Source organism: Neophocaena asiaeorientalis, unplaced genomic scaffold, assembly GCF_003031525.2.
Source record: "Neophocaena asiaeorientalis asiaeorientalis breed wild unplaced genomic scaffold, Neophocaena_asiaeorientalis_V1.1 scaffold84, whole genome shotgun sequence".
In the NCBI taxonomy this organism is placed as follows: domain Eukaryota; kingdom Metazoa; phylum Chordata; class Mammalia; order Artiodactyla; family Phocoenidae; genus Neophocaena; species Neophocaena asiaeorientalis.
The window spans coordinates 5,547,269-5,564,678 of record NW_020173656.1 but is presented as its reverse complement, the minus strand read 5'-3'; the positions used below and the strand labels follow the sequence as shown (position 1 = coordinate 5,564,678).

The 17,410-nt window shown below is 37.2% G+C and overlaps 1 protein-coding gene across 1 annotated transcript; it reads left to right on the top strand.

Moving 5' to 3' along the window:
- Positions 1 to 982: 982 nt before the first annotated feature.
- On the top strand, positions 983 to 17,054 carry LOC112401514 (ATPase family AAA domain-containing protein 2B-like). Its single transcript, XM_024747814.1, has 6 exons — positions 983 to 1,101; positions 4,175 to 4,312; positions 8,011 to 8,694; positions 11,245 to 11,372; positions 11,682 to 11,810; positions 14,601 to 17,054. The coding sequence occupies exons 2-6, from the start codon at positions 4,228 to 4,230 to the stop codon at positions 14,640 to 14,642; spliced, it is 1,068 nt and encodes a 355-aa protein (XP_024603582.1). The 5' UTR covers positions 983 to 1,101; positions 4,175 to 4,227; the 3' UTR covers positions 14,643 to 17,054.
- The last annotated feature ends 356 nt before the right edge of the window (positions 17,055 to 17,410 follow it).

Genomic DNA, 17,410 nt, shown 5'->3' with positions numbered 1-17,410 from the left:
TAGACTTTCTAATAAGAAAAGTTATAAATAAAATACATCTTTATACTTTTTGTCTTTACTAGAGGTGGAAAAGCAGATGTTATTTTGTGACTTAGATGCTAGTGCTAAATTCTGTTACAAATTAAGTGACCTTGGTATATTAACTTGACTTTTAATATCTTGGAGTTGCACAGCTCTAGGGAGCACTGTTTATGCATATTGTTAGTTAATGAGGACTCCTCTGTTAGTGTAAAGCAGAGACTCTTCTTTTAGTAGCAATTTTAGGTATATAGTTTATCTAGAACAGAGTATGCACTTCTCTCCTAGATCTACCTGCAATTTATGTCATCTTGCATTCTTATCTTAGAGTGCCTTATTGTATTTGTCTGTTCCTGTCACAATTTTTTAATCAGTCACCCTTAATTTAGCATAGTTTTGACCAGTTTTTTCTCGTGGAGAAAATTATGTAAGGTTTTCTGAAATCTCGGTATCTATCCATGGTAGCTCTGGTGCTGGACATACGGTGAATATCCTGTAAATCTTTTAAAAATCTTTATTGAATGTCATACATTTTTGAAAAATATAAAATTAAGCCATATCTTTGAGGTAATGGTTTGTTAAGTAGGCTTAGTACTTTGAAGTTCTAAAAGTGTAGTTCTCAGAGGATTGTCAACTTGATTGAGTAGCTTATTATATTTATTTTTTGCTCATCATTTAAATGAGCTTGCTTCTTAGCTAGAAATGCTTTTCAGTTTTTTAAATTAATTATTTTGATAAAGCCTTTAAAAAAATTTTTTTGTTGGCTGTGTTGAGTCTGTTGCTGTGCGTGGGCTTTTTCTAGTTGTGGCGAGCAGGGGGCTGCTCTTCGTCGAGGTGCCCAGGCTTCTCATTGCAGTCACAGTTTTATTTAAATTTTTGTGTTCCTTTTCTTTTTAAGATGCCCTTTGTTCATGTTATTTCACTTGTATGTATAATAAATGTATACCAACTTTTTAACAGATAAAATAATTAGGCACAGGGCTTGTACCCTGAAGGACACTGCGCATGCCATCATTGCAGCTGAATTGGATCCAGAATTTAATAAACTCTGTGAAGAAATTAAGGAAGCAAGAATAAAAAGAGGTAAGTTATAGAAATGAACTTGCTACTGAAGAGTAAGAGGTCATTGAATGGTGTTTCTTTACGGTTGCTGGTATTATGAAAATGTATTTTGAGGCCCATCCTTAATTTCTGATATGAAAATGTGTCATGTAAATTCTCAAAGATGTTTTAAAATTTTACTTTCTTTAACAGTTTTAGTGCAAATTACAGAAATAAAGTACTTCTTAGTGAAATTTCTTTTGCAGGCATATATCTTTAATTATGGATTTCTGTTCTTAAAGGATTTAGATAGGCTTTCATATTTGAAGAGGGTTTATTTTCATCAGTTTATATCTAATACTGATACTTAAAAATGGTTTTTAGGAATACTTTTTTTTAAACCTGTTGGAATTTATGTGCAATTTTGTTAATATAAACACAGAATTAGCAGATGTGTTTTGTTCGTTCCATATATAATCCTGTCCTTGAGGAACTCACACTTCAGTAGGAGAGAGTAAGTGTAAAATCGAGTATAGTGTGGCATATGTACTGATTGAAGCATGTTCATAGCACAGAGGAGAGACCTCCTGGTAGGAAACCCAGCATTTTGATCAGAGTTTGGGCAATGAATATAGAAGTGTTGTCTCTAGCGAAGTAGAGGAAGGGAGGCAGTGACGGAGAAGGAGGAGGTATTGTAAGCACAGCACACTACGTGTACAGGCACAGAGACGTGAAATAACGTGGTGTATTGGAAGAACTGCAAACTGGTATTGCTAAAGATGTACAGAATGGTGGGAAACAGAGCTCAGAAGGTGAGCTGGGTCCAGGACATTGAAGTTGTGAAGACGCTTTTCTTCTACTGCCTTAGAGAGGCCTTCCCTGGCCACGTAATCTTATTAGGCTCTGGTCACCATAGCACTTGGCATTTTGTTACTGTTGTTGTCTCTCTCCTCCTTATTTAGAATATCAGTGCTCTGAATGTCTTATTCATAGCTCTACTGCAGTCCCTAGAACTATCTCTGGTATACAACAGGCTTTTTATAAATATTTGAATGAATCAATGTCTTGCTAAGGAGCTTGGACTTTATCCTGTAGATCTATGTTTTTTAAAATGTGTTTGTGTTTATTACCCACATCAGCTTAGAACTACCGAATTAGATTCTCTGGCCGAGAATCTGAAGGCCGAGAAATCTGCACTTCAGAAAACTCAAGTGCTTTTTATGTACACTAAAGTTTTAGAACAATTGCCATAGTCAGTAGGATTCATAGAAGTATTTGAAACAGTGGAATGGATTGGTAAATTGCCTTGGCAGCAGGAAATAGCAAGGTCTCAATGTGGCTCAGTAGGAGGATGAGAGACCGGTTAAAAAGCTGTTGGAGCCAGTTTTGAAAACATTTTGGCAGTTTCTAAAAAGTTAAGCATAATATTTACATATGACCCAGCGATTCTACTCCTAGGGATCCACCCAAGAGAGATGAAAACATATGTCCATATAAAGACTTGTACGTGAATGTTCATAGCGGTATTATTCACAACAATTAAAAACCGGAAACAACCCAAATGTCCGTCAACTGATGAATGGGTAAACAAAATGGTATAAGGGCTTCCCGGGTGGCGCAGTGGTTGAGAGTCTGCCTGCCGATGCAGGGGACGCGGGTTCGTGTCCCGGTCCGGGAAGATCCCACATTCCGCGGAGCAGCTGGGCCCGTGAGCCATGGCTGCTGAGCCTCCGCGTCCGGAGCCTGTGCTCCGCAACAGGAGAGGCCACAACAGTGAGAGGCCCGTGTACCGCAAAAAAAAAAACCAGATATTGTACAGTGACATACTGCTCAGTTATAAAAAGGAATAAGGTACTGATACATGGTACAGCATGGATGAACTTTATAAATGTTATGCTAAGTGAAAGAAGGCAGTCACAAAAGAGCACATATTGCATGATTCTATTTATATGAAATGCTCACAAAAGGCAAGTCTATAGAGACAAAAAGTGGACTAGTGGTTGCCTGGAACAGTTACCTAAATTGGATTGCTGTGTTGATTGCACAGCTCTGTAAATTCACTAAAAATCACTGAATCGTACGCTTAAAATGAGTGATTTTTATGTTGTGTAAATTGTACCTCAATAAAGCTTTTGGTGGGGGGAGGGCTGTTGGAGTAGTCCAGAGTTTTAATTAGTGAAGTGGGAATGAAGGTAGGATTAACATGAGAGAGATGCAGCTGCAGGGGTGGAGGGCATTGTGAAGGAAAGGAAGAGGCAAAATTGGTTGCCATGTTACTGGTTTAATGACTTAAGTAGATGCTAATACCACCAGTAGAGAGAGGGAATATATAAGGACAGGGTTTTTTTGGTGGGAAAAGAGAAACCAGTTATCTTTAATTTGACCTATCTCTAGGATATCCAGTTGGTGATATCAAGTAGGCAACTGATATGAATCAGAAGCTCAAGAGAGTTTTGGACTAAAGATGTCATTTGGGAAAAATTATAGAATGCCAGTAGGAGCTGAAGGCATGAATATTTGTGGTGGAAGGTGTAGATTAAAGTGAGAAGAAAAGGGATTCCAGAGACAGCCCTTAGAAACGTTTAAGGAAGGCAACATTTAAGGATGGCATAGAAGAAAGAAATCTAGTAAAGAGAATTGAGATGGAATGGTTATTTTTATGAAGATCAGTGCACGAAAACCAAACTTATGCAGTGTGGTGTGACAGCCAGCTAATGTCAGACGGAAACAGTTCATATGAATGGGGTTCAGTGGCCCAGTATATGCTTATACTTTCTAAGATGGCAGAAATCATGACTTTTAGACTATATATAATCTTACTGTCTCACAGTCATAAAAATGTGAAATGTATCCCTCTGCAAAGTAAAATGAATAAACACGGGGCCCTTTGGAGATTAAGTGTAAATAAGCATGGCCTGCCATTTTATTTTTATGATTTTATATCTAGTTTCTTTCCCATCTTAAATCAATAGATACTATTTCATCTGAATTACAGACTGTCCAAGTATAATTAATGACTTTAAAATTCAGTTTTGTATTTCAGACTTTTTTTTAACCTTGTTGGTTTATGTAAGTGGAAATATTTAAATAGGTATCGCTTATCTTCTGCTTGCAGGCTTATCGGTAACAGCAGAACAAATAAATCCTCATGGTACTGGAGCTCGAAAGATGGAAACTAGAGTTGAAGAGGCATTTCGGCACAAACAAAGAAATCCAATGGATATCTGGCACAGCTCTGCAAATAAATGTGCATGTGAGTGTTTGAGATCATGTTATCCAGTAGTGGGAACAACTGCAAATGAGGCAGATGTGTTAGGAATTGGGCACTTATACCAAAGGGCTGCTAAGAGCTTGTGGGGTAAAATGCTGAATCAGAATACATTTCTTTAACCTTATTTGCTTTTCTCCTATCTCCATTCAATGCTTGCTGTTGTAATTGAACTAGATTTGAATATCTTCGGTTTTAAACTTTGGTTTTTAGATAGAGATGTGGAGCCAGTAGATTTTTTTTTTTTTTTTTGCAGTACGTGGGCCTCTCACTGTTGTGGCCTCTCCAGTTGCGGAGCACAGGCTCCGGACGTGCAGGCTCAGCGGCCATGGCTCACGGGCCCAGCCGCTCCGCGGCATGTGGGATCTTCCCGGGCCGGGGCACGAACCCGTGTCCCCTGCATCGGCAGGGGGACTCTCAACCACTGTGCCATCAGGGAAGCCCACCAATAGATTTTTTTATCCACCCTGCCTCCAACCCCTTGCTGTATGTTATGCAGAATGTTCTTGTTATGGTGGGAAATGGAAACTCCGGCTTAGGAGAGTGACTGAATTGACAGCAGGAAGTTGATTTTTCTGAGAAAAATCTGTGTAGCCTTCTTTAACTGGCTTTGTTTAAGTCAGATGTATTTAGGGGAAAATTCAGTGTTCTGGGTTCTCCTCACTTTTCCTCATTCATGGTGATCTGTAAAATTTCTAAAAGACAAATGTTAATAAACACAGCATCTTCCTAATGTAATCTTTTTTTTTTAACATGTTTATTGGGGTATAATCGTAATGTAATCTTTATGTTTCACTAAAGATAGCCATCTTTGGAAGATATACGCTGTTCTTCTGATATAAAGGTGGTAATTCTGCTCCAACTGTCAGTAAAGATGGCCATAATAAGTTCTTTCACCAGTGGCATTGAATTTGAATGAATGAACCAGACTCAGTTTTTTTTATCTTGTTCTCTTTGTGATAAGTGACATTCATGTGTGAGAACATTTGAAGGACTTAATGGTGCATTTAGTTCCATGAAACTGATTAAGCTATTTATCCTAGTTGTACCTTGGATCGTGACCTGGATTCTGTGACACAGCACTCTAATTTAAACCTTGAAATCCCTACATTCTCTGCAACTGGTAAAAATATTTACTAACTAAAACACATTGAATATTGGCTTCAAGCAGTTTTAATTTCCTTTAAGTATTAAAATATTGTAATCTACAAATGTGAGTCCTGTTTTCTCTTACCAGTAGATGGCATATGTGACTCATCATTTGTCTGTTTTACATTAAGTTACTTAAATCATATGTCTAAATCTCCCTTTGGAAGAGTTGCTTTTCTAAGGTCTTAGTTTTGGAAACAAACTCAGAGATGTTATAAAACTTGATTTTAAAGATTGTGCCTCTAAATGGGCTTTTCACACAAAGCACCCTTGAAAAAGGAAGTGGGTATATTAAAGATTAGTTCTGTAAATATATACTACCACATGCCAGGTGCTGTGGGGATAGAGCAGTGACTAAAACAAAAATCCCTATTCTTGTGGCACGTATATAACCAATTCCTCTTATTTTACCAAAATCATACTAAGCATTAGAAGTGATAATAAAAGGACGGGGAACATATCTCTAGTTTGACCTCTCCCCAGATAAGAACATTTTCTTTTTCTTAGCTGGGATGAAAGCATTAGAAATAAACTTACTTCAGAAGGGCTCCTAACCTTTGCTTGGGGTATGAGTACATTTTAAGGAGTTGCGCTGGCTCCTGATCAAGCAGGGTCCAGCCTCTCTAGTGCTCCATGGCTTAGTGAGGAAAGAAAAAGGGAACCTCTTGTACCTTTGGTTATTGGAGAATAAGCAAGGACACAATGTCAGGAGTGACTTGTCAGGTAGTAAAACCTAACAGCTCTACATTTTAGAGAAAGAGCAAGCTGAATACTTTTCTTACACTTTTAATGTGGACTGGATTAGTTTTTCATATAAGTAATGGAATGCTTATGAATGCCTATCACTTATAGCCTGTGCTTTTAAAAGTAGACTAATATAGAAATTTCATCTCCAATTAGCCTATAACTGTAAATTGTAAAAATAGAAATGAATAGGGGATAAAGGAATGGAGAGATGATGGTAATTACGATAGTACAGTTTTGAAGGCAAAATAAATTTTGAGCCGAGTGACTAAATAACTTGAATTTTGCAGATGATTTTAGAAACCTTTAGTAGATTTATTCTTAGATGAGAAAGAAGAGTGATAGTTATGACAAAATTTGTCAACACTTGTGAATACCTTGGTGTCTTTACAGAGACTCAGTAAGGATTAAAGATGAAAGGATGGAAAAAGTATGTAAACATACTATATACTGTTGATAGATCACAAGTTCATATTAAGTGCTAGAGTAAAGAAGTGAGGGTTGTCTTAAGACCACATTCCCCTCTATTTGTCTTTCAAAAGCAGTTTTTAAACTGTGGATTAAACAATCTATACTTAGTGGTCTCATATTTGTATTTTCTTTTAAAAATGTCTTTGCCCAGGAAGCTTTCAACATTGACATATTAAAAATATATATTATCTCTTTTAAAATTAAGCCAGATTTGACATTACATTTATAGCCTTGGAAAAATATGAATTATTTTTACTCTGATGGCTTTCAACAAACTAATATTTAGAATTTGGTGTTTGACACCAGAAGTGATAGGTCTCTAGCTTAACTAGTTTGCTTTAATAACTTTGTATTTAAATTTCTTTGTGAAAATGTCCCACATTGCAAAATAAAAGTTAACTTTTTATTTAAGGGACAATGGGATCGACTTGTATAACCAGCTACCTTTGATACATACATGGGAAATTAAAGATTCCTGGGTCCATCATTACCTGGAAGTACCAGCTATCTACTCATAAAAGCTCATGATAGTTTCTAACATCTAGGAGTATAGTCCCTACAACTTTTGTAGGTCTCCCGTTTCACATAACTGACCAAATATTTATTTTCATTGTTTGTTAATGTTGTTGCTGCCTTGATAGCAGAGGGCTTAATTTTTCTACATATTTTCAAATAACAGCTTTGCAAGAAATTGATCCTGATAGGTGAACCATTTGTGGTAGATGGCTAACAGCTGGCTAACCACATTGTCTATATAACCTTCATAGGGCTTATGTTTCTTCTGGAAGGAGAGGCAGTAGAGATTGCTTTGTCGGGATACCTGTAACTATTCTCTCCTCATATATTGGATCATACTTTAATTTCCTTTCATGGTTTAGAAGCTCTTGGGTGATCTTGCTGACAAAGCACTCATCTTCCTGGTGGAAGTCCAGGGCTATAGCCCCAAACCTTCCAGGCAGCTTGGTAATGTGGTCATTCCCTAAATGTGTATATAGTACGCTTGGCCCCTGCATGTTAGGAATTAGGAACAGCTATAAAGTAGAATCCAGGGCAGTGGTAAAAAGTGAGTGCTGAGTAAACTCATACAGGAAATAAATGTAAATTCCTTTCATTCTTCAGAGTTCATCCCTGACTTCATGTCCATTTTACTTGTAGTTTGTGAGGATTAGTCAGCATGGATGTCAAGAGCTAAGTAGTTTTTGTCTGTGTGTTAACGCTAGTATGGGTTTACTTTCGTTTGGGTCTTATTTAATAAACATTTGTAAAACAAGCATTGCATTCCAGGTTCTACATATCTTTTTCCCTTCTTTGTAAAATAGTTCGAGTTCGGAGAAAATCAAGGCGGCGATCACAGTGGGGTAAAGGAATTATTAAGAAAAGGAAAGTCAATAATTTAAAAAAAGATGAAGAGGACACAAAATTTGCTGACTATGAGAATCATATGGAGGACAGGAAATTGCTAGAAAATGGAGAGTTTGAGGTAAGCACTGACTGCCATGAAGAAAATGGAGAAGAGACTGGAGACTTATCTATGACCAATGATGAATCATCGTGTGACATCATGGACATGGACCAGGGGCGGAGGCTTAACAACGGAGCGGGCACAAAAGAGAACTTTGCATCTACTGAAGAGGAAAGTTCAAATGAGTCTCTACTGGTCAACAGCAGCAGTTCTCTAAATCCAGAACAGACATCTAGGAAAGAGTCTTTCCTTAAAGGAAGCTGTCTAAACGGTGAGGCCTCCACTGACAGTTTTGAAGGAATACCACTTCTGGAGTGTCAGAATGGCAAAGCTGAAGTAGTTTCTTTCTGTGGTAGTGGAGACAAATGTAGTTCTGAACAAAAGAATCTTCTGGAGGACCAGTCAAAAGAAAAACCAGAAGCTTCAAATGAAAATCACGGAGATGATGCTGAGAAACTAGAGGCAGTGGAATGTAGCAATAATGAGAAGTTCGAACCTGGCCCTGATGTGGAGGTTAAAGATGCAGAACTGGATAAAGAAGGTAGAGCTAATGTTTTAAAATTTTTCCTGAAGGTTTTAACTCCAGAGTTAATTAAGTGCATATTTTATCTGGTCCCCAGTAGCAATAGTTGATAAATAATTATACCCCTTTGAGAATCTGTTGCAGTTTTCACTCCTTTGCCTAGAAAAGTGTACACATACATAATAAATTTTGGTGAATGTTTCAGAGGGTTTGTGGTCCAGAATGCATTGCTTACCTGGCTGCTTCCTCTTCTGCCTCCCACCTGGTTATCATCCCTGTCCTAATGGATTTATGACTAAAAACTGAGTAGATCCACAAGTGTTAGGAAGATGGATTTCTAACAGAAGGATTATTGGGGTGGGGTGGGGGTGGGTGAGAAGACTTGGATACTGTAGCAGTATGGTATAGTAAAGTTATATAAGCCCACATTAAATTACCACTCTGTTCATTATAATCATGTGACTCTGAGCTAGTTGCTTATATTCTCCAACCCTGTCTTTTATCTTCTAAATTAAACTTCAGAGTGGTGCCACTGCAGGGATTATATAAGTCATGTATATTAATCGCCTCTCCTGGTAATATACTAAGGTATATTCATGCCAGGCAGTCACTGTTAGTTGAATCTGAGGGATATTTAGTCTAGGAGACTCTATCTATACGACCAGTGGCGGAAGAAAGCAGCAGAATCCTCACTGTCAAAGTTACTTTATTCTCGCAGAGTCAGAGCACTCTGCCCACTCCTGACTTGCTTTGGATATATGATTCTTCTAAGAAGCAGCAGAAAGGGGGCGTTGAGGGTTTCTGGCCCCACTTTGTTGTTTATCGTTATTCTTTAGCCCATAGTGAGATGGGGTGATTTAGAGATCTACTCTGCTCAGTGTACTGAATTTCCTTCCCAAATAAGCACTCTTCTTATACCAGGTTATCTTGAAATTGTATCATGCTCTCTAAATTGTGTGGAGTATATAGTGTTAGCCTGGGATTTGGGCTATGTGAGAAAGGTTTTTTAATGCCAGTTTTTTGAGCCCTCCAGTAGAATTAGAGAGTAGGATGGTATTCAAAGTCTTAGAATTCTTTTAATGGATAAAGAGATAGGTATGGTTCTTGAATGCTGCCTGTTAAGAATTTTTCTTTTTCTCCAATATTTAATAATAGAAAGCAATTTTAAGAGCATTATTTATCCTGGGCTATCATATAGACAGAACTTAAAAAAATGTGTTGAAGCTAGAGTTTAAGTAATGAATGGGACAGAGTGGGAAGAAGGGAGAGATTCCTGTTATGAGGCAGAATGGATGGGGAGGAGAAGTTCTTTTTAATGCTAGTTCACTATGAGATTTTAGTAAGCTTGCAGAAAAGGTTTAAGTGAATATTATGTTCAACTGGTGATCTAAAAGCTTTAAAGATATTTGTTGTGTAAACGCTTTACCTGAAGCTTTCATTTGTAACTGTCAGGGCAATGTAACCTCGTGTAGTGGTTCCTAATTCAGGTTTTTGGGCCTCTAGAAGTCCATGGATGTAATAATGAGGTACCCTATGGTCTTAACAAAACTCCTAGCATATATTAATTGAACTGTAAATAAAGGCTTTCACTCTAAAGGTTTTCTGAAATATAAAATTTCTCTGGGTATATGTTTTTGAAGGCAACATTTTGGTTCATTTATTATTTATCTATATAGCAGGCATTGAGGAAAAGGAATTGTTTAAAGACTTGCGACTAAGAGAACTAATGCAGGAGGGAGGAAGGGTCTCCTTAGTGGCACTGAGCATGGGCCAGGTCCTGTATAAAGTTCTGAAACAGTCCAAGTTTGTCCTTGTGTTCCTCCCGCCTCGGCCTCCTCTAAGAGTGCTCCTGCTTAGGGAGCGTAAGGCTTGATGGTTTACCTGCCGTCCCTACCCATCAGGGTGCCTGATGCTGTCAAGTTACACTCAGTGACCTCACAGTTTCTGTTTTTTCAGTGTGGCTGGTCTCAGCAAGATGTTGGGAGGAAAGTAATTAGATTATACTAATTCACTCTAAGGTAGGAGGATAGGACACTAGACCTTTAGCATTTTTAATGGGTTTATATTTTTAAGAGAAAATTTTGTGTAACACAGGCAGTATAACAGAGAAAAGTAAGACGTTTCAGGCAATGTTGAAGCAAATGTTTTGCATTGGGAGGCAAATATGAGGCAGGTTGGCCTCACTTTGTGTTAGTATCTGCTTTTCTAGGGTGCTTCCTTTCTTCTAGTTCTGAGAGCTCCGAATTTTAAAATGGTTATCATACAGAGAATGAAGACAGTTTATAAGTTACTGCTTAGAGCTGAAGATTACTCTTATCTTCCTTTTAGGGGATATGTTTGTTAAGATGATATTCTAGTATGACTTGGCTTTCATAGTTGTGGTCTAGTTCTCTTTAATCTGGGTTGCTTAGTCTTACACCCCTCAAAAAATCATTTATTATTTAAAGAATTACCCCCTTATTCCAAAAGGATTTGTGGTGGATAAAAGAATGTATAATTGTTTGTCTGATTTTTCTTAACTTTTATTTGCTGCAGTGTTTTTTTGTGTTTTTTTTTTCCCAATTGTAGGTGCTTCTAAAGTAAAGAAATATCGTAAGTTAATTTTAGAGCAGGCAAAAACAACAAGCCTGGAACTGGTTCCAGAAGAGCCATCTGAGCCTGTGCCACCTCTTATAGTTGATCATGAGAGATTGAAGGTAAGCTTAGCTCTTCCCAGGCAGTTTTAAATGAATGGAAATAAAGCTAGATTTGATAATCTTTTGCTTTAACCTAGGAATATAGGTACTTCAGGGCTTCTAATGAAAAAGAGTTGTGTGTGTTTTGAGGGGTTTAGAAATATGAGAATGTTCTTGGTAATAAATTAAGCCCTGGAATCTTCTAAACTCAGGTGTCACTATTACACCATAGCATGTGGTGTCTGTTGCCTAGCATTTGAGTGGAACCGTTTCAGTTTGAACAATGAAATCAAATTTCATTTTATTCTTTTTTCTTTTAATTTTTCTTAGAAATTGCTTGATTTGTTGGTAGATAAAAGCAACAATCTGGCAGTTGATCAACTTGAGAGATTATATTCTCTTCTTAGTCAGTGCATCTACCGTCACCGTAAAGATTATGACAAATCACAGCTTGTAGAGGTGAGTGCTTATTACTTCATCTGTGGAATAAACAAATATGTGCTTTTACTTGTCCCAAAGAAAAGAGGAAAAAAAAAAGTTATTTTAGTCTAAATCTTTCACCAAGTAACTGAAGAGTGGTTTGAAGATTTAAGATTAGAAGAATCATTAAGAGTTTCAAAAATATACTCTTGGTACCATTTTGTCTCAGAACAGAAGTAATCTGGGATTGTTTGTTTATCAAAACACAGAGATTCATGGTTGGCAAATACACAGATTAGCATTCACAGTTCTCCCCTCCCTTACTTATAACTGACTTGACCGATTAAGCATATATCACTTTGGCCTATTGAATGTGAGCATGGCCTCACAGTCCATGTTACCACTGCTCCCGAGGTGGCCACTACTGGTTGAAAGGAGTTGGCGTGGGCCATGAGACTTACTGGCCACCCTATTAATGATTGGAAGAGAACTTAAAAGTCATCTCATTTAATCAAATCTAGTCCTGTGAAATAACCACATGAGGGAGTTGTTGTCCTTGTCTTAGACACTTTAGAGGTGAACCGTTCGCTTTCTGGACAACTCTGGGCCATAAGAAAGTTTTTTATAAATACGAGCTTATATCTCTATTCATATAATTTACATGATTAAGTCACACTTCTTTTTGCGGTCATCTGAGCAAATAAAATGAATAAGACAAAAGTCTCTGCTCTCAAGAAGTATTTCTAGTATGTTAAAGATTTATGTATAGAGGATGTGATTATTTTGCATGTGTACTAAAGAATATAAGCATACCTTGCTTTACTGCACTGTGCAGATATTGCATTCTTTGCAAGTTGAAGGTTTGTGGCAACATCGCCATTTTCCAGCATAATTTGCTCACTTCGTGCTTCTGTGTTAATAACATTTTGGTAATTCTTGCAATATTTCAAGCATTTTCATTATTGTACTTGTTATGGTGATCTGTGATTAGTGATCTTTATTTAAAAAAATTTATTTATTTATTTATTTACTTATTTATGGCTGTGTTGGTTCTTTGTTGCTGCACGCGGGCTTTCTGTAGTTGCGGTGAGCGGGGGCTACTCTTTGTTGCGGTGCGCGGGCTTCTCATTGCGGTGGCTTCTCTTGTTGCAGAGCACGGGCTCTAGGCGTGCGGGCTTCAGTAGTTGTGGCCCATGGGCTCTAGGCGTGCGGGCTTCAGTAGTTGTGGCCCGCAGGCTCTAGAGCACAGGCTGAGTAGTTGTGGCGCATGGGCTTAGTTGCTCTGCGGCATGTGGGATCTTCCCGGACCAGGGCTCGAACCCATGTCCCCTGCATTGGCAGGGGGATTCTTAACCACTGTGCCACCAGGGAAGTCCCTGTGATTAGTGATCTTTGATGTTATTGCAAAAAGATTATGACTCACTGAAGGCCCAGACGATGGTTAGCATTTTTTTAAGAAAATTTTTAAAGCATTTAAAAAATTAAGGTGTGTACATTGTTCTTTAGACACAATGCCATTACACAGTATAGTGTAAACATAACTTTTATATGCACTGGGAAACTAAATAATTTGTATGATTTACTTTATTTGCTTTCGTCTGGAACGTAACATCTCCGGGGTATGCCTGTATTGGACTTGAATCAAAGCAAGAGAGCATTTAAAAGTTACTTTGTAATCACATTTTTATGAGTCACATTTTTACGAATCTATTCTGACCTTACACAATATAGAGAAATAACAGAAATAAAAACATCACCCATATCCCACCATCTAGAGGAAACTAATCAGGGTTAATCTTTTAGAATATCTTCCATCCTTTAAAAATGTCTAGATGTACATTATGTGTATAAAAGTGTGAATATATATTTAAAAATTGGGATAGTATTGGATATTGTATTTTATAACAGAACTTTTCTCCTACTAACATGATGAAACATTTAGCAGAAGTAATTTTGATTGGTCATTTATAAGAACTTTTTGATCAGATGATAATCTGTTAGTATGGCCTGTTAGTTTTGTAGAGAGGTAGGATATAATTTCTTTGGAGGTGTTTAAAGATGGAAGGGAAAACCAAATGTCTTAGAAGTATTTGACATTTGCCCATCTGAATGTAATGTGTGGGGTAGAGTTCTTTACTTTTTAAAAATTCTAGAACAACTTTGTTCACGTGCTTGACATTTGATTAGCGTGAATGGATTGAATACTCTTCAGCAGTTGAAACATCTTGCAGTATGGGTCTTGGAACCCTGTAATTTAGGGGTCTCATTTAGGAGAGGAGGAATCTATAGCAGAATCACCAGTGAGTGGCATTCCTGGCGTTGATGGCATCGACTCTTTCTGGCTTTTTTTTTTTTTTTTTTAATTTCATCTCTGATTGAAGTGAGTAGCCCTGGGAGCAGGGTACGTTCTACTTTGGGTACAAGTTTTATTATACTGAATACATTCATTGTGCTTTGGGAGTCAGTCGAATATAATGAGTCAGGAAGGGTGCAGGCTCTGGAGTGAGGCTACCTGTATTCAAATCCTGCTGCTGTTTTTAGCTGGCAGATTACTTATACATGTAAATTTCTTAGTACAGTATCTGGCACAATAAGTGCTCATTGTTGCTAGCATCATCCTCATTAGCCTGAATGTAAAGTAGGAGGCATCTGGACGTGTCTAGGGCAGATAGTCTTACACAGTAGCTATGGTACTGTAATCAGGAATATATATAAAGCTTAACTTTGTATCTAAAATTCTTTATCTAGAAAGTTAATTTGAAGTGAATTTTTCTGTAATGCTTTTGTCTTTCCTTTAATAGATAACATGTACTTTTTCCCCCCTTATAGGAGATGGAAAGAACAGTTCATATGTTTGAGACATTCCTATGAACCTTTCAAGAAGAGTGGTTTATCCTCTCCCATCTGCTCGTGCCAGAGCAGTCTTCTGAGCCATTCAATTTCAAATTGCACCAATTATGTGCAGAGCCTTGGTGTAAAGTGCTCTCTCACTCATTCTTTCTCTCTGTTGAATTTGGTGCTATTGTCTCAGGTACCTGAAACCAACCAGCCTACAAGAACCAAACAGAACTTCAGAAACATGTTGTATTTTCCACAAATAAAAAAATACAACCCCACAGATTGGAGATTTTGGTGCTACAGAAACTGCTCTCACTTCTGCTTCTCTTTTTGTGCACTCTCTTTTGGAGACCTCTCTTAGGGAGCAGACCAGCAAACACGAGGAAACTGGATGGAGCAGTTCTAAGTGTGTTGAATTGTTTAAACAGTGGGCAACCTTTCCCCCCCCCACCCCCCTTTTATCATATTTGTTTTTATTTTTTCTTCTGGGTAACAGACTGAAGCCTGTTTTAAAGTTGGCTATGGTATATTCTGGTGGGAAACTGAAGAAACTGGATAAAATTAGATTAGGCTCTTTAGAACTGCCTTTAATGTGCCTTTTTATTCGAGAAGGATAAGGCTAAACACAAGGATGGGCTTACTTGTAGCAAATGGATTAGAATGTTTTCTTTGGTCACAACCCTGAAAATAAGTTTTGATACTCTGTATCATTAAGAGGCAACCAGTGTTGTGGTATAAAATGCCTATCTTGTTTTCAAAACTCAATCAAGACAGTGGTTAAGCCACATAATATACTAAAATGGTAAGTTTTCCTGTATGATCCGTTTCTGTTTAAGAAACATATAATAAAACAACAACAACAGAAAATTCACAGTCCATCAAAAAACACACACCCTTTTTGGTATGGATGACAATGATGGTCAGAAAATAGAGTGACATTCTATTTTCTTCTGTCAATGGCAGTTTAATAGTTATTCATGTTTGAGTTCCCCGAGAAGAACGATTTTCATGTATAATAAATTGTTTTGGTTTAAAGCCCGGACTTGCCAAATGGACAGAAAAGAGAGGAATTTGTCAGAAGCTCCATAAAATTCATTTTCTATATGCATAGTTGCAAGTGAGCTCTGGTATGGTCCTTGAATAACAGTATTAATGTTTAAATCCCTTATCATAAGCTTACCTTCACAACTATTCGTTTTGATTGGAACCTGTTTTGGATCTTGTTAAGCGATTTCTGTGACTTGTACTTATCTAAAATTAATTATGGGTTACTAGTTTTACAAAAACTTTCTACAAATTCAGAGACACAGTCTAGGCAGTTGCAAAGAGACAAAGGGAGTGCAGTGACATTTTTTATCAGATGATTTTTAAACAAAAAAGTAGAAAATTTTGACAAGTTTTCTTGATATCTTCATTCATTATAGCTGTTAGCTGCAGATGTGTCTTTACAATATATGCAACACATGTAGTTTGGGTTTTAATTAGAGCAAACGGTCTTGGACTACTGCAGAGATAATGAGCTACCTCAGCTTTTTGTATTTTAGTTACCAACAGTGTCTACAGAGTTCTGTATTCACTTTGCCACCGTTTACATGCTGAAGCTAAGGTACTTGTCTCCTCGTCTCTGGCTTTGTAGGGTGCTGGATGCCAGCTCAGAAAGCACACTTTGGCCAAGGCTACTGCAGTAATCTGAAGTGCTTCTTTGCATTTACATTAACATTTTATGCCTTCTAATTCTAGTTTAATTTTTAAATAATGCCACTTGTTTTCTTTATACCTAGGAAGTTTTCAAAATATTCAGTTAGTCATATATAATTCAAGATACTACCCATGTAGGCACACTGTATTTTAAGGTGGGCAAGTGCGATTAACGATGAACCAATTTTAAAGGGGAGGTTATTTGAAACCTCTAATTTGATTATTGGGAGGATTTTCATGCTTACTTTAGTAATTTATTACCATCATACCAGTTCAAGCTATTTTACAGTCTAATACATTAGCATTTTGTATTTTGATGGAAATTGTTACAGAATTTAAAGATTTGATGAAATAAGATGTAGCAGATTTTTTGTAGCAAGTTTCTGGTAAAAGGGTTTTTTGCAAGTCTCAGGTTCTTGCTGCACTATTTTTCTTTAAATATTTATTCCAGTTACTCTAATTCAGAAGCATTCTGTTCAAGTAACAGCAGCACTTGTGAATGGAAAAAAAAATGCACATGTTCTTAGTAGTTTACTAAATTTGTACAAGTTAATTAAGATTTTAGCCATCAGTGAGTTTGACAAGGGAAATTTATTTCTGTTTAGCATTAAAATGCTTCCAAAATATCAAGTTTTTTAATTTTAACCTTGATATAGATGGAGAAATAGGAGGCAACCTCAGTATGATAGGAACTGCCACTTTGAACAGTTTAGGTCTTAAAGAGAAAGCCAATCTAATGCCAAGGGGAGAATAGTTTTTCTTATTTTACAGATATCTGGTGGTTCTATAGTTTAAAGCAGCTTGTGAAATTATCCAAGTGGACTCAATTTTGTTTACCTTTCTGTAAGTTCTTAATTTTTGCCATATAGCATTGGCAAAAATATGTACAAATTGACCTCTGTTCTTATTTCCTATTGTGAGCATTATAAATGATATGCTCCTGTGTAGAACCTTGCTCTCAGATCACTAAAATATGTATCACGGCACAGCCCAACAATAATTAATGCTCAGCTGTGGGGACCATAGGAGCCTTTCGAAGATGATGGAACCGCACTAGGGTTGAAACTGATGGCTGTGGAGTTAATTGTGTTTTTGAGCTTGAA